This window comes from Acromyrmex echinatior, chromosome 10 (assembly GCF_024713525.1).
Source record: "Acromyrmex echinatior isolate Ae372 chromosome 10, ASM2471352v2, whole genome shotgun sequence".
In the NCBI taxonomy this organism is placed as follows: Eukaryota; Metazoa; Arthropoda; class Insecta; order Hymenoptera; family Formicidae; genus Acromyrmex; species Acromyrmex echinatior.
Window position 1 is genome coordinate 2,716,607 of NC_141861.1, and position 26,407 is coordinate 2,743,013.

The following is a 26,407-nucleotide window of genomic DNA, read 5'->3' on the forward strand; positions in this document are numbered from 1 at the left end:
TATAAATTCATTCTGAAATATAAATAGAATTATTTCTCTTAATTGATTTATTCTCGTTCGTCTAATTAACAAATTATAATTCAGAGATTAATTTAGAAATAATTAATTATCGATTATATAATAATGATGAAATTCAGTAGCAATTTATTAGCAATATATCGATTAAATGTTATATTGGGCTAATATTTGGGCAATATTTGCTACTAGGAAAATCAATCGTAGCTTAATAAATATCATATTTATTTACGTTAATAATTTTCGTAATAAAGCTTTGGTAAAAAGTACGGGATTAATTAAAAAGACCAGGTTGGGACCAAATGTTTATTTCCTCAGGAAACTTTCGCAATATTCCTGATAGGTCTCGAATGAATCGACGAGCGAACAATGACAGAAATCGTTATTGCAATTGCCAAATTACGATACATATTTAATGCGATCTTTATTCGTATTAAAGAAAGGAAGAAACGGCAATTTGATCGCAAACGGAAATGCAGAGAGCAATAACGATGTCTCGTATTAATGTCTTATGTCAAGTTGGCAATTACAATATCAATACAGTGGTAATGTCGTTGCGATGATAGCTTATTGTTCAAATTTATCGGCGTGAAAAAAATTTCGACAGAGCTTCTTATCTTCGCGTTTTATTCTCTAGTATTTTATTCCTCTCCTCGGGCTTTCGTCTCTGCGTTGAGATTTGTCGAGCCGGATCCAACAGATCGAGCGCGGGTAAAAGTCTAACTACAAATCCAGATAATACAAAATCTTAAAAATGTCTTTTGCAAAAATATCTTTAAGACGTCTTGTGTTCCATTTTGGACTTTATGTTGTCTGAGAATGTACGTGAAAAAATTTTCGGTGTCTCCATATATGGCGGAAAATAAATTTTTACGAAAAAGTACAGAAAAACAACATTGAGACACAATTTTAGAAATTCTTAATTTTTCGTAAATATTTGTAATGGAACGTAGTATCGTTATTTGAGGGCGGGGATTTCTTGGTTTTTCGAACAAATAATGCTACTCTGTGTCTCACTGCGAATATCTATGAAAAACATCTATGAAAAATTTCTAAGACCTTATTGTTTCAATCTATGTAATGTTTCGTAAAAATTTTTCGCCATGGCTAACAACGATATGTGCGCTTGCGACACAAATGCGATGAAGAAAACAGTTCCGATCTCGAGAATTATACGAGACAGTCGTAACTATAACCGTCACAAGATTGACACGCAATTTACAAATAAATCGACTATAATTAACAGAAATTTGCCATTCCTTTTCAGCAATTTGGTCATTTTATTAATTCGCATTATTCGCAGAATTATTCATGGCGAAATAATTAACCTCGATTAGACCTCTCGTTTTTAGGCGCATATCGCGCTCATAATTATTCAAAATATTGTCCACGCTTGAATTAACGTAATAACGAGATAAATAACGATAGTACTCACATCTACGACATCGTGGCTCGAGGAAGTACTTCTTCGCACGCATTATTGAAGCACACGAAGAATAAATTCAAAGATGCGTCGCGAACGGACTGAACTTGCGTGAGATCCATTCGACTCGAAGTCTTGCATCGATGTCGCGCATCGACGTCAACTTCATGATGCTTCAGGACAAAAGCGGAACATTCGAATTCTAAAACTAAAACAGATGTAATCCAATCTAATCAGATTCTTGGTATTCACCGCCGGTATTCACAATTAATTCTTATATTTAGACTGTCTTAAATGCAGTCTTAAGATAAAACAATCACAAAGCCATATTAGCGTTTTATAACACTAGATGTGTGTTGATGGTGGATATATCTAATGACAAAGTACCGCGGATACTTTTTAGATGACCCAATACATTACTTAAGACGGTCTTGAAATAAGAATCGATTATGAATGACAGCCTCGAAAATAGAATATTTCTCCTTGATTAAAAATTGAACTGCATGATTCATAATACAATGCAACATATTGTAAGGAACGTTCTTTGAAAATTTTACTAAGCTTTTCCAGATTTTTTTACATATATCGAATTCGCAGCAAGAAAATGTGTCTCACGCCCCTTTAATATATGTCAAATATGATATATATTAAACATAATCGAACATATGTAAAATTTTCATAGCAATAAAGACGCAATAATTAGTAATTACAATACATTCTTTGTTTCATTCATAAATAACTGCGGTGCCCATTCACTCATACTTTCTCAGGAAATCAACTTTTTTTTAAGTTGAGCTTTTTGCCACACTGTTGAATCTCAAATCTAAGTATCTATATCTAATTTGCTTTTACTTTTCGAATTTCAAAAATAAGTTTTTTTTATTGTTTAGCAGATCGTACGAGTCGCGCTATCAGTCGATCATCGCGCACGCACATGGAATTTGTTTTTCGATAGTCGAACCTTCGAATAATCGGGGAGACAATTAACGCGCCGATTTGGGACATTTCGCATTGCGCGCAAAGCGGATGAATAAAACTACGATTTGCAACTGCTGGATGCAAAAAAGAAGAAATGTGATAGCAGTGCACGTGAGGGGGAGGGGAGGGGGGGGGGCACGACAGAAACGCTCAACGACGAAATTTATTATGCTCGCGAAATAGTTAACAGCGGATGTTAACAAACATTAAAATGATAACGCAGGAGGCTTACATTCTATAGCTTCTCCGTAGACAACCGAACGATCCGGCTTCGCGTTCGAAAAAGAAAGGAGAAACTGTCGCAGAGGATCATTCGTAACGCCCACCGCCAAATCCTCATATATATCACACACGCATCGAGTTACAATTACAACGCAAGTCGAGTATCGATATAATATTAATAATAATAATAATAATAACGCTCGTAAAACTTAACAGAACAAGCGAATCGATAAACATTATCACCACGCAGAGCCTGGCTGTGTCAGAGAGCCTCGTATCCTCAGCACGACCAACGCTGCAGGCAGTGACGATGAGCTACCTAATCCGTATATCAATTATTATATTACGTATAATATAATTACACGTTCTAAGTATTATTTCATATATGTATATATATACACACACACACACACACACACACACACACACACACACACACACACACAAAACCACGTGTCACACAGGCCATGCCCTAAATCGACGCGAAGTCAAATAGATCGCCAAAGCGCTTGAGTATCGAAAATTGAGAATCAACGCAAGACAAGATTCGCAAGATGCATATTTGAAATAAACGTTGCATATATATATGTATATTTAAAATGAATCTTTGCGAATTTTATTGATCTGCGTTGAGCCCTCTTTTTGATACAACTTGATTTTACAGATGGTTACTTAATGGCGTATTTGAATTTTCCGCAGATTTAAAGGCGCAATTAAATCTTTCAATTAGAATATCGCCGCGCGAAATATCGATTATTTAATTACGCAACGAGGATCCGTCTCGTCTTTTCCACGAGAGGCTATCCACAAACATCATTTATTTATCTTGACAATAATTTGACAATTCAGCATCTCGAATAAAGTGTCGCACAAGCGTAGAGTAATTAATATTCGCATGTTGAATAAATATCTATTCGTGAAATGTATTTTCCGAGATTCTATTCGGAGCGCAGAATGGGAAAAATATCGAGTTCATCTAAAATTTTTCTATGCTACGAGAATAATCAATAAGACCTTTTTCTTCTTTTTTTTTTATCGCGAAGCAGTGTTCATTTATACGACGTCGGCAACAGTCGAAGACCTTATATATTTTCCTCCTCTATAATCTCGATCGTGTTATCCGCAAAATTGTTTCTAGGTGATGCTGAAAGACAATCTTCAATCAAATTCCGTCGCGTCGACGCCAAAGGCACCAAGTAAAAGAAATACAGTACGTCTGTCTCGTGTTTTCCCTTTCAAATTACTCCTCATTCTAATATTTATTCGATATTTTGCATTTTCTTTGGCACTATTTGGCCGTATTGTATCCGAGACGTGAATCATCACGCTGAATTATCGAGATATTATCAGATTTTTTTATATTCGTAAGTGACTCACTTTTTTCTATCTGTTTTACGTTCGGTATATTCGTATCCACATCGAACGTTTCCAAAAAAATTTTTCCGATATCTCATAATAAATCTCTTCAATGTTGCGCCTTGACAAATTCATAATAAAATTATATTTATTATCCTTATATATATGTATATATATCGTATCTCGACTAAATATATGTAGTAAGAAAAGGACAAAAGGGATGATTTATACGTAGAATATATATAATTTTTTTTCTTATACAGTAAACAGAAACGACAATGGCACAAAATGTTACTAAACTCGTTACGTTAGCGTTTGATTTAGCGTTCATTCAATTATTGGCAACGTGATGAACAGTTTAAGTGTTAATGTTAGTCTCGAGCAGATCAATTTACTAATCACTGCTACTTTTATTTATGCTTGCTTCTTAAACATGCGCTAATTTCTCAGCCACGCAATCTCATTCTCTCACATCAAAAATCTCTCTCTCTCTCTCTCTCTCTTTCTCTCACGTATATTCTTTCGTGTATGTTATTTAATTTAATGTGTTTAATTTTATTTGTGTCTATGCATGGTTCGTCAAAAAAAGACTCGACTATTCCGTTTGTGTCTTTTACGTCATTGTGCGTCCTTGGGAATCTGACTAGCACGTAGATTTCAGTTGAATAAATTATACACTTTTCATTTTTCCTTATCACGTGTCGTTGCTGTGAGGTGCATTACGACATATCGCCGGACATGCAATTACGCTCGACGCTAAACGTAAATTCGGTACTAAATGTAAATAAGCATACGATATACATATTTTAACATTTGCTGATTAATTTGCGTGATTAGTGTTCGGCTGCGCATTACGAGAGATATTTAAATCATTCGTAGACTGATGTTGCATTGCGTTCTCTCAGTTTGTCATCCATCTCGTTGAATTATCAGTTCCTTATGGCGATGGAAGATTTGAAGTCCCGGGACAGAAAAAAAATATTTTAATCTTACTGTTTGCAAAAATGGAAATAAAAGTTCGGTCATATACGTATCAACATAAATATTGGACTTCCTAAATACTGTGGCTTCCTACCATAAAATACGGCATAGTTGGCATTATGTACAAGATCGTGGTAAGAAAATAAAAAAGATAATTAGCAAAATTAAACAAATTAAGAAGCTGTTCATTTCATAAAGGAATATATAATATTGCATAAATAATTTCACAAACCTTTCCATAGAAAAAAACCTCCTTGCGTATCACGGAACAGTACTTAAAAGATGTATCAGTCGAAATTATGTGATGCTCACTTAAAGGCATATAATTAATCTTATAACAATATAGTTGTTTTATGCTCTCATAAAAGATGAAAAAAATCTACGAACCGCATATGTTACGAATTCCCTTTGCTTTACTCTCTTAATAAGAATTAACCAACTATACAAGCCCTTATTGTTTTAACAATTAATTCGATAAACGTAACATCAAAACAATTATCGTCGCGTTGATTCCGCATATATTTTTGTTGTCTCGAATAGCGATTCGCACTCCATCGCGAAGTGACGCACACACACATACGCACATCAGTCTCTATCGTATCAAAACTTTCGAGTCATACTGTTAAAACCGTCGTCATTAACCATCATGATGGATCGGACTTACTGAGGAAGCTAACAAGCACTTGCTCATGCCGCGCGCCGAAGCGAGCGAATCTTTTAAGTATCGCGACCCTGAGAGTCGTGGTATTGGATGTTGGTTAATTCTTGCTGTTACTACGCGGACTCGCAGGTTGACTGTTCGCCTGTTGCTGCGCACGTTGTATATAGATGTTCAGTAGCTTGAGCTTACTGGAGTATAGACAACTTAGGTGCGGCTTCAACACTTCCTCGCCGACCGCGACGTGGATTGCCACCATGCAAAAGACTGCGCTCTTACGAACCGCGCTTTCATTGTCATCGTAAGCCTGTAGTACAAAGAAACATACAATCAGTATATATACTCTGTTCAACAAGAGAATGACCTCGGTTTGTGCATAACAGGCAATGTAACGTTATACAATGCTATGCTTGCACAAAACAGACGAGTTTTCGTCCGATCTGAGATCATTCTCTCGTTGAACGGAGTATAGTACAATACAATATGTTAAATACAAATTTGAATTTCATCAACTTTTCTCACCTTAATAAGACCAGGCATTACTTTGGCAAGATGAGGTTCAATAGCTTCTCGACCCCAATGCTCTACCACCTTGTGCAACATCTTTATCGCGCCCATATTCAATGGGTATGACTCTGTAGCAATTATAGTGGAGACCAAATGGATAATTTGTTCCGGTTTTAAAACCATGGCCATCGTCGCTGCACACTTTTCCGCATTCCAATGAACCTGTTAATGATATATAATGTCACAGATATGTAACACTACTAACTTGTTAATTAAAAAATTAAACGGAATTAATACTCACTGGAGATCTGCCACCGCTACCGCCGGAAGAATCGACCTTTTGATCATCTGACTTGTAGGCATAGATAACTTTCAATATTAGTAACTCATTGTAAGAGGAAAAGCTTTCTATCAATTCGGAACACTTAAGCATATCGATCAACGTTTGTAGAACTTCTACTTGTATCACTTTGCCATCATTGGATAAGCTGTCTAACAAAACTTTGAGCACTTTCCTGAAATATCAAAGAATCGTTAAATCATCAGGATTAAAATGCTGCGTTAAGGCTTGCTACTGATATACTGGCTTCTTCTTTATAATAAGAAAAACAGCTAGTATTCCGATTGCTACAATCAACTCCAGTAAGAACGAGATTTAAGATACGTGTGAGTACATCGTGACATACTTGAAATTTCGTTTAATATATGACGAATCGCCTTCGCGGACATAAAGTTGAAATTCTTGCAACGCCGATACTTTTTCCGTAGTTTGCGCTACTTTAGATTGCAGAGTTTTAACCATATTATCCACGATTTCTGGTCTGTTTGTTGAATCTGGTGATGATCCTGTATATAAAATAATGTAAAACACTTCAATTTTACATACACAGATTTTTTTCTGAAAAAATAAAATACATACCATGCGTTTTATAACCATTGTTCTCTTGAGGTAGAATCAAATCACCGGCAATTGTATCGGATCCATTTACCGTTATATTGCTAACAGATCGTCCTCGTTGCGTCGGTGAGGAAACGGACGAGGATCGACCCTAAAAATAATAATTAGGATAATCTCATCGTAATTCATTCGTTTTCTCACGATATTATTTTACTAAACTTACCGAATTGGATAACGTCAAACCTTCCATTCTTTCCTCCACATCTGCCATATTACTAATACCACTGTCTTTGCTAGTGGTGGCTCTCTCTAAACGTTCGAAGCCGTAATTTTGGATTTCGGCGGTCGTGCGTCGTAGAGATCTGTAGGAAAAACTTCAAAAATTAGTATACTTAATATTGTTTAAAAATAAGAATGTATTAAGTTTCAATTTAATTATAAAATATCTTATGTTGCAAATAAATTAACACGACAAAACGCTGTCCACGTACTTGTATACTTCCTCCAAGTTCTCGTCTCCACCATCGATTTCAGTCTTGTCCGCTTTAACATCGTTTTTCGCTTTCGTTCGCGCGGGCGAATTTTGCGATCTAGGCGGTGGTGTACCAGGTGATGCCGGAGTACTAGAAGTGGAAGATTTCCTTAAATGATTCTGTACTAAAGGCCAAGCTGTTTCCTAAAAAAAAAAAGAAAAACAATGATTCAGCGCGATATGAGAAAACGTAGAAATAAGTAAGCTAGTAATTAGTTTATTCAACACACTTGATAGTATTTTGGTAATTCGGAGAGTATCATAGTAACTTGAGGCGGATTAAGATTGTAAAGTGATATCACAGCGTTTTGCGCATGTCTCCTCACGTCGTGGCTTTTGCCGTCATTTGACCAGTCGAGCAGTCGTGCAAGTGCTGTCGCTGCAGAACTGCCTAACGCGGACGGTTCTGCCGTCTCAGCGATCTGCGTGATAAAAGTCAATGCTGCTACTTTCACGCGAGAATTTGGTGTTTGTGTTGGATCTGTCAGATACCTCATCACAGCTGGTAGAAGCTGTTGGCCCGGGAAATAATCTCTGGACAAATCATTACGTATACGTGCATATTAAAATTTAATAATCACAATAAATTCGATGATACAAATGATACAGTATTGCGTGAATAAAAGTTGTTGAATCCTTACCTCACAACATCAAGCGTTTTGTGTATCTTTGTCTGTATAGATCCCAATAGATCGGTGCCTAACTTATTGAGAAGCCTCGCACATAAAACATACAACCAATCGCCAAGACCTTCGTTGTGAGTAATCAGTAGTTCGTTCAATGTGTCCAAGAACAAACTGAACACCTTGGTGTGAGAATCCATAAACATTTTCGTAAAAATATCCGTCACTCTACGCAAATCTGTTGTTGTCAAAGTATTTCCGTTGCTCAAATAATGTTGCAAGCCCACTAAACCTTCTTTTCTGTCTCCCCAATGTTTATGAGCACAGTTTTCAATAATCTCTTTGATGTCCTGTAAAATGAGAAAAAATTGCTGCGTGTTGCTTTCCAAGTATTAATTCATAACTATATTCTGAAATATTCTTGATGCAAAATAATGGATAACAAAAAGAATGTTCTCAAAATAATAATCTTTTCTTTTTTTAATATTAACATACAATTGCTGTATTAATCGATTTACGAATATTTAATAAATCAGTTTTACTTCAATGAGCAGAAATAAAAAAAAAAGAATTTAACAAACCTTCGGGATAGATTGATCCCATAGATCACGGTATAATCTCGATTGAGAGCCACTCCATGAGAACGACTAATGGGTAGATGGGCGATGGAGAAATATGGAGAACAGAACGGCGTGTCGCGTTAGTCCAAACCAAACAAATATGCCGCAACAAAATCAAAAGTGAAAAAACCATGCATTAGCTACATTATCATACAGTGCTAAAAGCTTCATTAAGGTACTCTGTTTTCTATAATAAAAACTTGATTTATATATAATCAACATGAAATTGTAAAATAACTTCAAACATTTTATTATCTAAACAAATATATTTTTTATTAAATTATAAAACTAAAATATTCAAAGTTTTGAAATTTACGTATTAATTTGCATGCCATTAAAATTGAAATAAAATTCAAGTACCATGTATAAGCATTAACCAATCAATTATAAAAAGCGGTAAATTTATTAATTATAATATAAACAAGTGTAAATTCATAATATGAATAGCACATGACATATAAGTGAAAGTGTTCGTCATTTTCTCCTTTGTAAACGCGTATGTGCTAGCTTATAAGAAAAAATTAATTTAACAATAAACATATTACATAATTTCGATTCTGTAATGTGATATATGTCCATGTTTTGATCGAAGTAACAAAAATTCAACACTAAAGCCAACGAATGTGCATCACTTTCTTATTTCTTTGATTGAATAATAAAATTTGCACTTACATCACTGGCTCGTCTAAAACCGTCTATACTTCTTTCCGAGCATATACTGCTATTTTCGCTGTCGTCACTATGATCCCCTTTGTTGCCCGGTATTCTGGTGTAATTGTCGATACTGTCGAAGGTTAGAGCATCCGCCAACGCAGACTCCGCTTCGCGTGATTTCTGCAACATCTTCTGCGCCATCACTGGTGGTCTAGTGCTGTCCGTTGGCGACATGTGTAGATTCCTTCCTCTATCAATTCAAATAATTTGTATCACAACAAATACACAGCATTTTCGATAAACGGAATTGTATTTACCTAAGTTTGCTCCCAAATCTCTGCGGACTCGGCTCACGACTGTTGCTTGTGCTGCCAATAGTATGTCCGGATAATCGCCTTGGTCTACCGATCAGTGATTCACCTTCACGATTATACGTGGCGTAACTTAATCTAGACGACGGGGAACCCGATCTACTACTAGCTGTTGTGGAAAAACAATTTTTATTAATAATTCTCTGTTACGTATTTCTTTTCTTTCTCTTCTCAAAAAATTGCAAAACGTACGTTGAGATTGCGAAACTCCCGCCACTCTTGTCCTCGTCCTTGCCACTCTTTCTGGGCTAGCAACCGCATTAGGATCCGGGGATTTAGTAGGACGAGCTGAAATAATACAAAATGGTTTACAATTTATTGCATATATAATGACAAAGAGTTGTTTAATGTTCAATTTGATCATTTGACTTTATAAAATTTAGTAAGATATTACTCACGAAGTGCCGCTGCTTTTTGTCTGCTCATATTCGCGTACATCAATCTTGCTTTCGCTCTTTGAGCAGCTTGTAAATCAATTGCACTGGTAGATCTAACTCCTGGTGTACCTCGATCTGTAGAATTATAAAATGGATTAATTCTATGATATTAGCTCCATGTAATTTCTACTTTACAACTTCTGTGCAAGATTAAAAAAAAAAAGGAAATCAACGTAAGACAACAATTCCGTTGTGCATCTTTCTTTGGAGTGTGTGGCGTAACGTATACAAAGTGCGATTTATTTCTGAAGGAAATGACGATAGAACAATTACAATGACTGTCTGTTGGTCTTTGTAGTATCGGGATACCAGATTGACGATAAGACCGAGGCAAGGACGGAGTACGTCTGAGCGGACCATGCGGTTGACCCGTGGTCTGATGCAAATTTTCCGTACTACCTTCATATGTTTAATGTAAAGAGAAGTCGCAAAGCAGCATGAAAACAGAGTGACAAGTCTTTTATATTAAGATTGCAGCACGAATAACATTAATACATTCGATTGCAACGTAATCCGTTTTAATGGAATGTTTTATCGCGGTAATAAACAAGCAGAAAGTCTTTACCTGCCGCGCTCATCACGGGTCTGGCTGTACGTGGACTAACGCTCGACGATCTCATATTAGCCATGACATTTAAGCTGTTACTACTACCACTATTGCTAAGAGACATTAACGAGCGTTTATACGTCGCGTCCAAGTTATTAAGTAATATCTCAGCCTGCTCTGGAAAGTGATTTTTAAATGCCCAGTATGATCTATAAAAAGTGATAAAATTAATAAATTATTAAATTGATTTAAAATGAAGACAGATATCATTAGAATCCAGCTACAAAGGACTACTCACTTCCTGGCGAAGACTCGTGCTTCTGCATCGGAATCCGCAATGCCCTTTTTAAGTGCATCTGGCAATATTGTTATATGCTTCTGCAATATCTGCGTAGGCCAGGTCTGCAGGATTAAAGCCAGATATTCCCAAGACGCCCTACGAATATCTCTGCTCTTGTTGCTCACGCATGATATAATAATAGGCACATATCGAGTACAGTGGGTATTTTGAAGGATAAACCGAACTGCCACCGCTCCGGCTGTCGCTACGACCTAGTTGAAAATGGCAAGAGTAATTAAATTCTTACCTCTTATGGAAATTACATAAAAACTAACGGACACGCGAACGACGTAAGACTCTATGAGGTATGACGTTCGTCGTAAAGATGTGCAATTAGACTCGATACAGCAATTTAGACAATAATTGTATCTAAATGTAGCAGCGATCTAGCATTCCGTGAGACTTACCTTGGCACTGTTCTGTATGAGGTTCATTAACGTGAGCAAAACCGCCTCGCCAAAACTGGCGAATTTGGTCTTCAGGCTCTGACTCAGAAAAGCGAGAGTTATACATGCTTCCCGCGCTACTTGGGATCTAAGGTCGGTGCAGGCCTGTTCGAACGGTCGCTGTACGCTCTTTAGGCACTCGTGGAAATTTTCGTAATTAGTGCCACCTGCGAGTACAATGGCTCTTAACTTTCTCATCTGAAAAAGCACGAAGACAACGGATAAAAAATATCGTCAAGCCACGAAGAAAGATGATCTCATTTTCTCGCAATACATACGCTATCCATCCTTTGTTTCCAATCCTTTTTATCGTCACCCACGGTATCCCTGATACTCTTCATCTGTTCTTCGAGATCCTTTGCTGAGAATAGATTAACGGTAGGTACGTCCTCGAATGAAGTAATAAAGCATTCTTCGTCAACGGCTCCGGCTTGCGCTGAATACAAGTAATGATAGTTTTCTTTATATTCGCTTCGATACGGAAATACATATGTGCGCTATAGAACTATATACTTTTCATTCTTTGCACGTTCAGAAATTGTGAATGATTATGAAACTAATTCTAAATTACATAGATTGCTATAAATTGCTGTGAATAATGCTTAAGCGGTCGCGAAATGCATTACAGATAAACAAAAATGATGACTGCAATATGTAATAAATAAGCACTGTATGTAGTTACATGTCAAAAATTATAAATGAGAAGCATATGGCTGATTAAAAAGCAGTAACACAGAGGGTATTTATTATTCTAAGGAATTGATGATTTATTGATAAAATTCTGCAACGCAGAATTTATTCACATCTAAGATTCTGAATTGCATCGCGCGATTATCTATGTAATCATTTTCTTTTGATCGAAAACATCTTCGGACTTTCCAAAGTATTTTCTAAAATAGTAATTGCCAATAGTAGAATTTTGATATACCTGATGTCGACCTTACTGATTGAGTTCTTTTGATGGTCACTGCCCTTGGGACTGTATAGGATGAAGTACCAGAAGGAGCTGTTTCATGCAAGCGAACAGTTAGCATATCCTCGTCATCGAAACGTCAACATACGTTGACCTTTTGTTGGCGAGTTTCTCTGACAATGTATTGTTAACAAAATGCAAAAGTAAAGCCGCATTGCGGTTAAAACTAAGCGTAAAGGATTACGGCACATATTTCCCGCGTGCGCTTCATTTGCAGACCGGTGCTTCTGTGATATTCGAGTCAACACTGAGTCATGACATTCATATATATTTCGAGTGGAAGACGAAGAGACACATCTCAGGATAAAATACACGACACAATTGGTTACATAAAAAGCTTTTTGATTTATACGACATAAACTAGCATTGCTATCATCGTTTCGATATAATTTAAAAATATATCGACGTTTAATATTTACACTCTACCTAAATACGTCTAACAAGTTTTATAAATTAAAAATAACTCGTTCCACGAATATTAACATATATTTCTACTTGAAATATTTGCATAAACAGCTATTAATGGAAATGATTTTAGAGAAACTTGCTTTACTATTACTTTTGTCATATATCATGCTCCCCCCCCCCAAAAAAGAAATAAAATTAAGAACATTAGATTGTGATATAAGTTGTAATAATAATTAACATCACATGTGAGATAAAATTTGATAATATTTGAATATACCTAAGGCAGAGGATGGTGTTCTAGCAGGCCCAAATTGACCCCTTTTCGGGGGCATATTAAGCCTTTTAACGGGAGCCGATTTGATCTGCAATAGACGAGTAATTTTTTTTCAAAACATCATTTCAATTTATAAACATGTAACGAAGCTGATTTTTCAGATTCGATACTTACCGCTGCTCGATCAAGTTCATCGGTGTCTTTGCCAACTGAAATAAAAAAAAACAAACAAACTATCACAATCGCGATTTGGTATATCTTTCTTATTAGTTCCGAAAATAAATTAGAAAATTTCGAAATTGCAGACTTTTTAAAAGAAGAAATAAAATATTTAGAAGCAAAATGATCTACAGAAAATTGTATTTTATAATATTATATTCTATAATTTAATTTGGATTTTAAATCAATATCAATGTCTTATTTTGTTACAAAATGTAACGTAGACTTTCAGCACATACTTGAAATAATTATTGACATCACCATTTTAAAAATATTTCTATCAATCAATATTACAACCACTTTATGTCGAGATGATCGTCCTTTCGTGTGGCAGAAATAATTGATATACCTAAATCTGGATACAGCCAAGGCGGCTTGTGGATGTCGCAGTGACATCCTCTCGCTCTCGCACCCGGATGCTTCACTATATTATCCCATTGCAATATCCATCTGCTACTCGCATCCCACAATTTCTTATCGATACTGGGATACTTCTTTAATCCCCGACGTAGGCAACGATGCCCGCTCGGTATTAACACGTCGGCGTCGTTCATCGTGATCGATGTATACGATATTTTAGCGAGTACAGCAAGGATAAATTCCTCCACATGTCGCTGTAGAATTATAGCGACATTGACATTTCGCCAGTGTCATCGTCATCTTAATAAACCAGTTGCGAACGTTTTTTTTCGCCTCTATCTTCGATCGCACTATAATAATCTTTTTTTTTCTCTTTCAGAAGACACTGTAAATATCAACCTTGGAATAATATCGTCGTGATTAAATTAATTTGAAAATAATTACACTATAAACATTATAAACATTCAAAACAATTTAATAATTTGCGACACTCATTAATTTTGCCTAACTACACGTTTTTTTAAAGATTTCGTAAACATTCTTCGACTTTTAATCAGAATAATGACAGACAAATAATCAATCGTAATGAAGTTCTTAGATGCTACGACGATATTTTTTCGAGGATGCGATAAAGAGCCAGTTTATTGCGCGCAATTAGCCGATTTATCTGAGCTGTTACGTAATCAGTAGCACAAATGCTCAAATTTATAACTCCTTCAAATTTAGAACTCATCAAGGAATTTCTGCTAATGAGTATCGGAAATCACGAAAGTGTAAAAGTCTCGATGTATTGTGGGAAAACCGGCATACGTGCAGTGAAAGTCTTCAGTTGTTTTCTTTTCCTGCCAGCCGCTTCGCATCGAAATTAATTAATTTCCATATCCTAATTGGATTCCTGCGAGCGTGCCTTATTAATTTGCCGCTTCACGCGAGCTACTCATTAGATCATCTAATCGAGCGTGTCGGATGCGCGGATTAATTGATACCGCGGATTTCGTTTCGCAGATTCATATAATATCCGTAATAAAAGACAATAACCCGATTTATAGCGGCTTTACATGCTATAAATTTCTAACAGCATTATTTATTTTTAACAGTTATAATTAGCGTCATTAATTTTAACTAGCTATAATTAAAATGTTTGCAAAATTGCCTTATCGATTAAATCAATTTGCATAGAATGCGAATTTACTTATTTTCTTTCCGCTTTCCCTAATATTACTATCTCGTAATTTTTCGAAGAATGCAACTCATCCAATTGATAAATCGCGTCGTGATAGCAAAAAAAAACCACTTAATGAACCATTCAGGGAAAAATGATTGGAATTATTGTGGCGCAAACTGGCAATTTGTGGTAAATGGTAAGCGGCACTTAGATTTATATTATATACTCTCTAGATTATCTCGTATTTCTTTGTCGGATTTCAAAATTGTCGGCGTAAGAGTTCCTAATGTTTACTCTTGCCTTTCTCGCAAGCGTCGTATTATCTACTTCCCGAGCATTCTTTGCGGTCATACGCACTGTTGCATTAAGAAATTCTGTAATATCCAGGTGCGTGCGTTTACTGTGGTAAAGACTCCTTCTTCCGTGAGGCAAATGTATGTATCAAGAATTTGCCGCGTTACTCGAGGAGTTTTGCTTGCATTTAAACCACTAATAAGCCTTCAAATTCCCATGTTACTACACTTAAAACCCAACAATGACAATTGTTCCGTCTTCTCGCAGTAATTAACATTGTAATCTAAGGCCCACAGCACATACAAAAACAAGAATAGAAACGGAGATTCTTGCATAAGGCATAAAAGAATTAACCAGTTTTTTATTTCATAAAAAGGAAGAAAATGAAGGACTTCTTGATTGAATCATTTTCTTATGTATTATGCAAGACTCTTCCGCCGCTTCTGCTAAGTTGCGTCTACAATGTGATTTTGAGGCGTAAAATTTAAATTTCGAACCTTAAACCGTAAAAAGTTAAACCGATTAATCATAGTCAATGATTCTTTTCACATTCGACTGTGAATGATCGATTTCTTACGGACTGAGGCTTAAAAGCTTAAGTTATATACGCCTTAAAATGTCACTGTAAATGTCGCTTTAGGCAATAAGACGTAAACAATAAGTAAATTTGTCAATCCAAAATAGAGAACGTAAGATTTATTATCTTACATTCTCTACGTTGTTGTGGTTGACCAATTCGCTTATTTATTGCTTAGATTTTATTGCTTACTGTTTTTTCTGGATTAATTTTTCAAAATTTGTATCGACGAAATGTTTGTAATTACTTAGAAACTATCGATGTATCGTTAAGAAACACTGCAGGAAATCGAAGACGATAACAATTCAGGCCGTGTGAAAGATATGCCGGTTGACTTCTCCATGGAACCAGTTCAATGTTCTCCGACAACTTACGAACGCGAATTCACATACCTGGCATTACCAACAACGATCGATAGTCCAATAACAAAGCGAACTGTTATTACACACATTGCTAATAATAACACACACCGTCCCGGAATCGAGAATGCGATAGATATACCAATTCCTCAGCTGTCGACGATCGCGACCTATTTATTAATACCTTCAATACCAGCTTCGGCGTTCTCCGGTAACAATGAACGTGCATTCACACGCGCCACGTAACAAGATCGGTTAATAGGGAAAACCCATTTTCTCACGTTACAGATAGCATCGTCTCGCGAGCTTTTTGCTCTCGAGTTCCACCGTTCAAATGTCCCGAGTTGCCGGCTGACTGTTGTGTCGGGAAGTTTCGAAACCGACAGATATTTGCATGTTCTGACAATCTAGTTTCGAGTAAACTTAACGGGAAATGTACGGACGCGTATAGTCATACAATTGATGGTAGGGAATGAAATATCTATCTTACAATTATGTCCATTTTTATCAATGTAGTTTAATTTTAATCTTGATTCAATTAATTCTTCATCTTTTTCCTGTTCTAGAAATTAAAAAAAGATGAAGAGCTAGAAGAACCGAGATTAAAGTTAATCTACATTGATAGAAATGGATATTAGACGTGGACGTTAAAGCAAAGAAAAAGTTATATTAAAGACTAAAGATCATGACAAAAAAATTTAATAAAACGTAAGCAATAAGCGAATTGGTGAATCACAATAGTCACAATAATCACTTAAGTCTTTTATGACAAGTTATTAATTTTTTGTCTTATCCTATGTCTAAGACAAACTTGAGTACGCACGTCTCATTCTCGTTTGAAAGGATATGTTCGAAATTATTGAAAAACAAAAGGGAATATCCGTAATTATCGATTCATCGAGGGAACGAAAGTTGCAGAGTGAAATAAATTAAACTGAAACGACGCGATACGCATAAAGTCCATTTGCAAGTGAAACGCGTCTCCAACTTTACGTGGGGAAACAAATTGTATGTTTACGAATAACAAACGTTTAAACAAGATTTATCACGCTCAAAAAGATTTATGTAAAGCAGTTCTCACTGAAGCAGCAACGAGAAACTTTTTGTCGATGTTCAATGTTTCTTGAAAAAGTTGTCGAAAGTTTCATGACGTTTCTTAATATTTCTGTCAGAAATAAAAGTTGCTGTTTATCGTGTGTTTCCAATCGAAAGAAAATGTTCTTAGAATTTGGAAACATTCACCGACAATTCAGTAAGCAATAAAAAGTTTCTCGTTGCTCCTGTGAAAACAACTTTGGAGTGTTTTCCAGCAAAAGAAAAAAACGTGCACAGTGTACGATACAGTGAATCATTACATCCGTTTGTTAATGTTAAATAAAGATGAAATAATCACTATGTTACATTGTGTTTTTTGCTTATGATTACAAACTTTTTTACGTTGATCCTAAAGTCATCTATACTGATTATTTTTCAAATAAGTATTTTTCTAATTGCCTTTAAATACAGATTAAAAAATCCTTCTCTACAATTAAAGTATAAACGATAATGTAGTCAAAACCATTTATATATATAAACGTAAAAAAGTTGGAAAATTACAGTTTCATTATCGACTTCTACATCAACTCAAACAATATTTGTTTTATATACAAGTTTTATACTTTATACGTGTAAGACAATCTTGATTTGGACTAGAAATTATAATGATTATATAAACAGTGTTATGTTCTTAGAATTAAATATCTAATATAAAAGACTGATTAGTCGGAAAAATTGTACGTATAAATCGTGTGTGTAAGTCCTAAATCGTAGTACAGATGGCTTTAGCATCCCCATAAGAATCAATAAAAATTATTTTCGAAAATTCTAATCATATCAATCAGATTGTGATCGAAATAATAATCAGATGTTCAATCGTGACCACCAGAAATCTAACTATGATCTGAATTTTCCGGTTAGTTTATTTTTAATGAGAAATTTTTCTTAAAGTACCCTTGCTGGAAAGCACCGTTTATTAGATTATAGGCAATTTTCAGCCTGACTGAATGTCCACTCGATTCATCTCGAGGACGTAGGACGTCCATTAGCATCTTTTTTTTCGGAACGGAAGAGAAGGAAAAAATATTTGGTGGTTTACTTCATCTGCTTCTCGAATCATTCATGCAAAGACAATCGTGTGGTTATAAAATAAAATAAAAAAAAAAAATGAAAAAATTCTTCGTGCTCCCGGAATCGGTTGCGTCACGCGATCCGACTTCTATTCCACGCAAGTCCGATTACCGTACACGTGCGCGGGCACTTATTGCCGACGTGGATTAGCATCGCGTAGCGGTAGATCGGCGCGGATATCGTATATAAAAATAAGAGACACTGAGCCGTGTATTAAATCATGCAAAAACCGAAGTGGACTCGCCATCCGTTAGGACGACGCTGGCGACCGATCGACGCGATCGACGCGCGCGGTTCCATCGCTAATTACGGCACGATCGATCGAAGATCTTGATTAAGGTGCCGCTTTATTTATGTCGAATAAACCGTGACAAGTGGTTTTGCGCCGTCGAACCTTTCGGTCTTCGTTTCACGCCTCGTTATGAGGCGATTTATCCGAAATAACGCAAAGACATCCCCGGCGCTTTGTGCAGCTCGCGGCGCCGAAATTAACCGCAATTAACCTGTTCGGAACTGGTTCCGCGTATGCAACGATTATATATTATGGTTTTTTTTTCCTTCCTTTTAGAAATAAATGGGCGGGCAACGTCGAAGGAGAATGCAGAGTCCTGTTCCTCGCTGTTTTGCGCAACGTTGTTGTAACGCAGAAATTAACAGTGTTTAATGATTGTCGCAATATCGCTTTTACGCTCCAAGTCAACGGAATAATAATTAATGGAAAATGCCGATGGGAGCATTCGACTTTAGATTTCAAAACGCGTTTATTCTCTTCGTACAGGCGGAGGGAATCGAGAACGAAGTCATGTTCTTTGAAAGAAGCGAGAACGAGAGGCGCTCGTGTATTACATAATTAAGGCCGCTTCTCCATGCCCAACGTAATAAACGCGAGTTTTGCATTAACAATCCCTCTGCAGTGAATGCTTGAGCGAATCTAGTTCATCGCATGGCCGAGAAAGTGCATTAATAATTCCGACTAGCAGCCTCAGTCGTTTCACACACTCGACGAATGCACTTTTGTTAACCCTCCCTCCCTCCCCCCCCCTCCACACTTCTTTAGTAAACTTTTTATCTTTCTCAAAGCGAGCCCGAAACGTGACACAAATAGAGACGACGCCGCGAGTTCTATTCCAACCGGAAGTTCGATGACGGTATATCGTCAAAAATTTCTGGAAGTCCTTCGAGGTGCAGCAAAGTCGCATTTTCAGACGCTTCATTTCAATTTCTGGCGATGAAAGGCGAGATTCCAAATCAAAACTTCATTTTCAGGATTCGACGATCCTTCTTGAAGAACGGAAACTTATTTACGCGATTTCGACACACATTAATGAGACGTTCGCTTCGAAATTGAATAATGAAAAGGATATTTATGGTGACCATATATTCTTTAATGCAAAGGACAGTCATTTATTTCAAAAAGCAGTTCTTTAGTTACTTTTTTAATTTTGTTTTCATTTTAATAAAATTACGGGGAATTCCTTTCTAATTAGCATTGAAATGTCTACTAATGAGTAGTTTTTTATGGAAACTACCGATAAATGTAGTTTTATATACAATATTAGCTCAAACAAAGTCATAACATCAAAATGACATTGAAATGATGACATTGATTGATTAAAAGTGACTTTTAATAATCAAAGCAAATATTTTTATGTTACGATGACTTGTGCTTTGCTTAAGAATTATCTCAAATATATAGTGCCAAAAATTTCAGAGATTAATGCGCAAACTTTTCACAGTCACAAAGGGTGCTTTCCATCCGGTAACACAAATCACAAACATTCTATCTTTCCATTCATTAATTATCACAATTGATGTCCATTGAAATAATTTGATCAATGAAGAAATGACAGCGACGGAAACTACGACGGTATTCACCGCATATTTCGAAGAACTTTAATTTATAATATTTAAATCTATTTAATATTGGACTTATTATATAAGATAGGATTGTATGTTTTTCTTATAACATTGAAAAGATCCTAGTTTAAGGACGAAACGTTTGTTAAAATTTGAAAGACATTAAATACTAACAATCAAAAACTAACGTTGACTCTTAGCTCTTTTTTACCTTTCATTATCATTTTATCTTTCTTGATATTCAGTGAACAATAAAGATAGAGCGACACTTGTATCACTTGCCACGAAATGGAAAGCAGGCGATTTCGTTTGAAAATATTTACAAATAAAGTCGAAAAAAAATTTTTCAGATTTGTCCTTTATTTCCTCTAAGAAAATATGGCCACGCAAAGGATAACGCGGATGTGTCGGCGGAATAATTCTTTTCGGAATAACGTGGCTCTCGCATCCTCGGCGTCGTTTCTTCGCACAGCACTATCTCTCACCGTAGCCGCGGGCGCGAAACAATCGGACTCGCTCGTGCGAGTTCTATCCTATCCTATGCGGCTGCAACTGAGTGCAGCGACTACGAAGCCGAGCGCTCGTTGTTTGTTTCACAAAGCCCGGCCGCGCACTGCCGAGAATTCCTTCGACGAGCCGTCCGCAACGACAGTTGAAACGTCGCGCTGTCGCATGATGATAGGTATCGATAGCGTCGACTCGACACAACACGAAGCGATAACGCACTACGCCACGCACTTATCGCTACGCGTTAGAAGTTTTCGCGCGAAGTAAACACTATGGCCTCGCTTCGCGAAATGGTCGAGCAACAGTCGAGTAACGTTACAGTCACGGTCTTGGCGGGAGAACGAAGCGGCACGCACAACACACACAGACAGCAATGCAATTTTCGATTCCACGTAGCGCAAAGAATACGTGCACTCTTCGTTACGGCGATCGTCGCGTTTTTCGTTGCGTTTCACGGGAAAAGATAGGCATCGCCGTCGCGTGTCCTCTCCCGAAATCACGAGAACACCTTGTTTTCCTCGTGCACACGTGTCACCGGGGAAAAATGGAAAAAAAACACGAAAGGAAACGACACAATTCGACACATCGTCGGATGAAGTTGCTTATACAACGCAACGGCGTGCGTGTACGTCTCTCACGTTGCTAAACGCCGACTCGTTTACTCTCAACAGTCAACCTCTCAACCGAGAGTAAGCGTTTGTGCGCGGAACGCGAGTAAAGCCGCCGAGCCGAGAGAGAGAGAGAGGAGGGGGGTCCCACACGGACCTTCCCCTATTGTTGATGCCCCGCTGGAAGGGGTCAAAGACTGTAGGGATGAACGAGGAGATGGGGGCCTACACATCTACGATCACCACCACCGATTCCGGAAAATCAATGCCAGCGACGCTATTGTCAAGTGTGTCATGGGGGACAATGGTATCTCTACTGTCACGAAAACGCACTTTTCGCGAGGTCGAGTGATGCGTGTTCTTCGATCATACTCGCTTATGCCCATTTCAATGTAGATGGACTTTAATTTCGGTTCATCTTGCATTTCATCTTTTTCTAATTTTTGAAATTAGAAATAGATGAAAAGACAGTTGAATCAAAATAAAAATTAAAGTATATTGATAGAAACGGGCATTACAGTGACGTACGTCGTATGTGTAAAATCGTTAAGTTGTACAAGGAGTGTATTCCAAGTTTCGTCTCTGAATAAACATCCATCACGAATCGAATTTGTATTTAATTAATTTTATTTTATAATAAATTTTCACGTTTTATATACTGTTAAATTCATAATGTTAATTCTACTCACTTCGAATTATTTTTAATCATTTCTTTAAGTCGCCGTTGCTTCTACCAATATATTCTTAATTTAACTAAGTAATTAAATAATTTAATAAAAAAAAATGTATTAAATTTGACTCAAATTTAGCTCATTATTTAACGTTAATGTGAACGTTGTTTACTTTGAAATTAATCACAGAAATGGATTGATTTACATTTTAATACATGGAAGTTATAAATAACAAAATATCATTAACTCAAAGGATTGAATTACCTTGTTCCTTTTAACATGTGTTTATTTTGTTGAAAAGTCTCCTATATATTTCTAACAAAATATATATTGCATATAAATACTATTTTTAATATATAATATATAAGAAATAATATAATTTCTTTTCTGCTAAAAAGTCCTATATGCGTCGAATATTACAGAAAAGACGTTAATCAAGGTCGTATCTTCGTTGCAATAAAATAATAATAATAATTAAGGTTGTCGGTCGTCATTGTATCATGCTTCACGGCAAGAACCTTTGATTACATTCCGAAGGCTAATACGAGACGGTTATTTGCTTCGTCGCGGCATAATCATTCACGAAAGGGACCCAAGCCCGATTGGCAAAAAGATACGTGAAAGCCGAATTGTCCTGTCAATAATTATGGGCTAATTGGTGCGCGAGATAATTAACGTCGATCTCGCCGACAAGATCAAGAAAGTAAAAGATGTCGCAATCGTCCGAGAGATGCACATGCTCGAGCGTGCGTCAAGCTTTCTGCCTCCGCCGCTTTGCATTCACGTGCGAAGGTGCGAATTGCATCTGCGCGGCTTTCGTCTGTGCTTTCTATCGGAGATTAACGTCCAAAGATGAGATCGGCCGAATTTCACCGTCGAGAGCATAAAAGACAGCGAGCGATCGAGATCAGACACTGACTAATCGATTTTACTTTACTCCATCGTCCCAAAGACCCGAAAATGTCATTTGCCGATTGCCATATGGCCTGTTCCGATGATGAATTATACGATTTGAGTTCTTTCTAATCATTTCTATAAATCGCCACTGCTCAGCTTATGCGCTCAGATTATGTTAATTTAAAACAATGAAGTTAAACGATTTAAACTTTGACCGTTCATTGGCGTTCTCTATCGTATTTATAAACAATTTAAGAAATTAAGAATATAAGTGAAAATCATGCCAGTCTTAACAAAGAGAATAAATTTTCAATCTTTGAGAGTGAGATTTCACTCTCTAGAATGAGATCCACTCTAAAAGTTTTAGAGAGTAGGGTGCAATATACTGAACTTATAACGTTGTCTATCGCATTCTGTTCACATTATGCTTTAAAAGCGTAACTTAGTGTAAATTATTTTTCATTTCCCATCTAAATCTTCTCAGCCGACCCTATAAAAAATTTCGAAAGGATCGACAAATTGACCGCGAAACAGGTGAGTGATTGATGCGGTCCGATTCAATTTGCGTTGAGTTTTAAAAGTCCGTCGGTCCAGACGCGGCAGAAGTGATCGAAAGTGAAGGATGGAGGGGGAGGGGGAGGGGGAGGGGGAGAGAAAAGATTAATGTGTATCGCAAAATAAGGCTCGGTTATGTCGCCTGTAACAAACAAGAAAGGACCGAGAGACGCACACCGTGTCGAAATGCCGCCCTCGTAAATCTGTCGTTAAGTTCGCTCGCGTGTTTCGGATCAAAGACACGTAAACGTGTGTGGGATGTTTCGTAAGATTCACACGAAAACTTCGGCAGTGGATCCTTTGATGAATTTACTTTCTTCTTATCAGGTAGACATCTCATCAGCGTAGCCTCTCTTGGCTGCAGTCTCACCTTTTATGTACCTGTGTTTATTACTTGTAATATATAGTCGCTACTTTTTATATTAAATTACTCTAAATTCTGTGGAATCTCACTCTGAAAGTTTTAAAAAGTAATATTGTTATTTATAGAAATTATCATTATTCGTAATAATTTCAGCGATATCAAGATGATCGAAAATGTTTAGAAATGTCTATTTAGAAATCGTCATTTCAGTTAATCAAATCTCAGAACGTAATCTCGTAATCTCGTAAGAGTTAATTTCAAACACCAGCTCTTCTGATGCATCGTCAATTCCAAGAGCTCGATAGGATCGAAGCAAGTCGATCGACGCGTTTCCGCGGGAAGCGAGTAATAAATTATTGCCGGCGGAATATCGTGCAACCCTTAATTAACACGCGACGCGATGCATTAAGGCATAATTAAGCACGAGATACAGCTTGTTGCGGCTGGATCAAGCGGATCGATACGCGATTACAATGCTCGACTATAACGATCGGCAAAATTACGTCCTTGCGCTTCCCTGATATTATTCATATTCATCTGCATATCTCGAAAGTACATCGCGTACTCGATCATTAAACTTGAAAAATTCATCTTTCGAGTTTAAATTGCGCATTTAAATTAAACTTAATACTTTCCAATAAGTCGTCAAGGAGTTTTTAAAATATGTTGTAAGATTGTCCGATGTATTTCAAGATTTGAAAGAATTTACATAGAGAAAAATAGTTGAATAATTTTTACTTTACAAGACTAGTAAGAATATTCTGGTTATTTTTACTCAACTTATAAAAAACTTTACTTGCTTGAAAGTAAAAATATCGGAGAGTAGAAAGTATATTTTATTACACGATTATAGTAAATTCATTCAAGTGATTATTACTTACAGTAAATCGTGTCTATTTTTAAGACTTTACGCATTTGTATTTTTTATCGTAAAGTAAATTTTTTCCGCTAAGACAAAAAATATTCGTCAATAAAGTGAATTCTACTGAGATGATAATTTATAGATTTACTTTACGAAAAAGTATCATACAGTCGTAAAAAGTACTATACGATCGCTCATTTACGAGAAAAGTGAAATAAATTTTACACAAGTGACCTGTCTCTATGTAGAGACGCGCCAATTCCATAAAATTAATTAGAATTCTAACGCATATTACTTTACATTTTTATGCGTATGTTGGACCCCGCTTTAGGGTCAAGCGACGCTGAATAGTTCAATCATTTTAATATAAAATACCGGAAGAGCGTATAAACGCCTCGATTCATCGTGGCTATGCCACAATTTCCATGATGCAACACTACGTGTCGCGAAATATTCACGATTTTCTTCAGTCGGATGGACCGAGAAAAACAGGGCCAATGCACGTAGAATAGCATTTAAATGTACCAGAGTAGCGCAAACCTTTTATCTGAGCCGAATAACGATTGTGAGCCGAATAACGATTTTGATTATTTCGACTGCCATTTTTGACTTGATAATCTATCGTTCAATAAGTATTTAGTAATTCTTTAATATGATATGATAAGGTCTATTCTTTCTTGAAGAATTCTGAATTAGTTCTGAACTAATGCAACAAGTTAGAGTGAAACAAACTGTAGCATCTATCTCACTATAATTTATTGCACCAGCATACACCAGCTCAGAACTTAATGGAAAAAGAATCTATAATTATTAGGACAAACATGATGGACGTTTACTTTTAATACATCTAGAGCTCTAAACGCACGTAATTTTCTCCGTGACCGCATCATGTACCATCTTTTCTCTCTCCCTGTCTGTCTCGTTTTTATGCCAGTATTCATATGCACGATGGAAGCGGTATCGGTAATTATACTTAACGGTATAATTAAAGTATATGCGAACGTACAACTACGTAGGCTGAAGGAGTTGTGTCTACTGTTCTTTCAGAAAGTTCGTCGCCGATGCGACGTCCGCCTCTTTAGAAATTCAAGACGTGTGTTACGGAACGGAGTGTTACAGAAGAGGGAAAAAAGTTAGAAAATACACGGCTTCCGGCGAACGGTTCCCGCACTACAGCGTTTCCCGACTATCGGAGAATCACATCAGGTGTCTTTAGTGAAAGCGAGTTAGCAGTTAATTTAATTCGTTGCTAATTAACGTCTATGTTGCACTCATGAGTTTGCGACGTTTGCGACGTTTGAGACGTGAGAAAGATGGGGCTTGCGATATAAAAATTAACCGTAGAAATTAACGTAGAATCGGGAACAAACTATCTTGTGTTCTTTAGAAAATGGGATAAAATCGTCAAGTTCCTCTTCATGAAAAGTCGACATCTTCTCAAGAGACATTTAAATAAGTCAGATTTTATCTCTTTGCAGAACTTCAGAGATCCTGAATAAATAGATGTGGATTTAGGGAAAAATGGCAAACGATTGAAGATGCGGGTTTCGTTGAATATCAAAGTGGTATGTTGTGCTCGAAGGTCAATTTATGAAGAGCAATCGAACGTCGTGGGATCATTACGGACACCATTATCAGCGAAAATAAGTCGGCGTTTGAATTCCGTTTTTTGCGTTTCGAATC

At 36.6% G+C, this 26,407-nt stretch overlaps 1 protein-coding gene across 10 annotated transcripts in view; it reads right to left on the reverse strand.

Annotated features, from left to right (window-relative positions):
- Positions 1-307: 307 nt before the first annotated feature.
- chb (CLIP-associating protein) overlaps positions 308-26,407 on the reverse strand; it is a 47,785-nt gene continuing 21,685 nt past the window's right edge. Inside the window, exons 1-24 of one of the 10 annotated variants that reach the window (XM_011067567.2) lie at positions 20,746-21,529; positions 13,832-14,227; positions 13,438-13,472; positions 13,267-13,351; positions 12,537-12,614; positions 11,887-12,044; positions 11,570-11,806; positions 11,121-11,374; positions 10,841-11,031; positions 10,549-10,674; positions 10,237-10,350; positions 10,031-10,126; positions 9,785-9,947; positions 9,486-9,717; positions 8,775-8,840; positions 8,212-8,543; positions 7,801-8,104; positions 7,530-7,714; positions 7,262-7,400; positions 7,060-7,189; positions 6,827-6,986; positions 6,442-6,655; positions 6,156-6,362; positions 308-5,940 (exon numbers count right to left, since the gene is read on the reverse strand). In XM_011067567.2, the coding sequence (XP_011065869.1) occupies positions 5,734-5,940; positions 6,156-6,362; positions 6,442-6,655; positions 6,827-6,986; positions 7,060-7,189; positions 7,262-7,400; positions 7,530-7,714; positions 7,801-8,104; positions 8,212-8,543; positions 8,775-8,840; positions 9,486-9,717; positions 9,785-9,947; positions 10,031-10,126; positions 10,237-10,350; positions 10,549-10,674; positions 10,841-11,031; positions 11,121-11,374; positions 11,570-11,806; positions 11,887-12,044; positions 12,537-12,614; positions 13,267-13,351; positions 13,438-13,472; positions 13,832-14,036 (3,918 nt within the window). In that variant the 5' untranslated portion in view covers positions 14,037-14,227; positions 20,746-21,529 and the 3' untranslated portion in view covers positions 308-5,733. Of the gene's footprint in view, positions 5,941-6,155; positions 6,363-6,441; positions 6,656-6,826; positions 6,987-7,059; positions 7,190-7,261; positions 7,401-7,529; positions 7,715-7,800; positions 8,105-8,211; positions 8,544-8,774; positions 8,841-9,485; positions 9,718-9,784; positions 9,948-10,030; positions 10,127-10,236; positions 10,351-10,548; positions 10,675-10,840; positions 11,032-11,120; positions 11,375-11,569; positions 11,807-11,886; positions 12,045-12,536; positions 12,615-13,266; positions 13,352-13,437; positions 13,473-13,831; positions 19,438-20,471; positions 21,530-26,407 lie in introns of those variants that run through there. The other 9 variants (XM_011067568.2, XM_087410346.1, XR_015546388.1 and 6 more) reach the window with 9 other exon arrangements.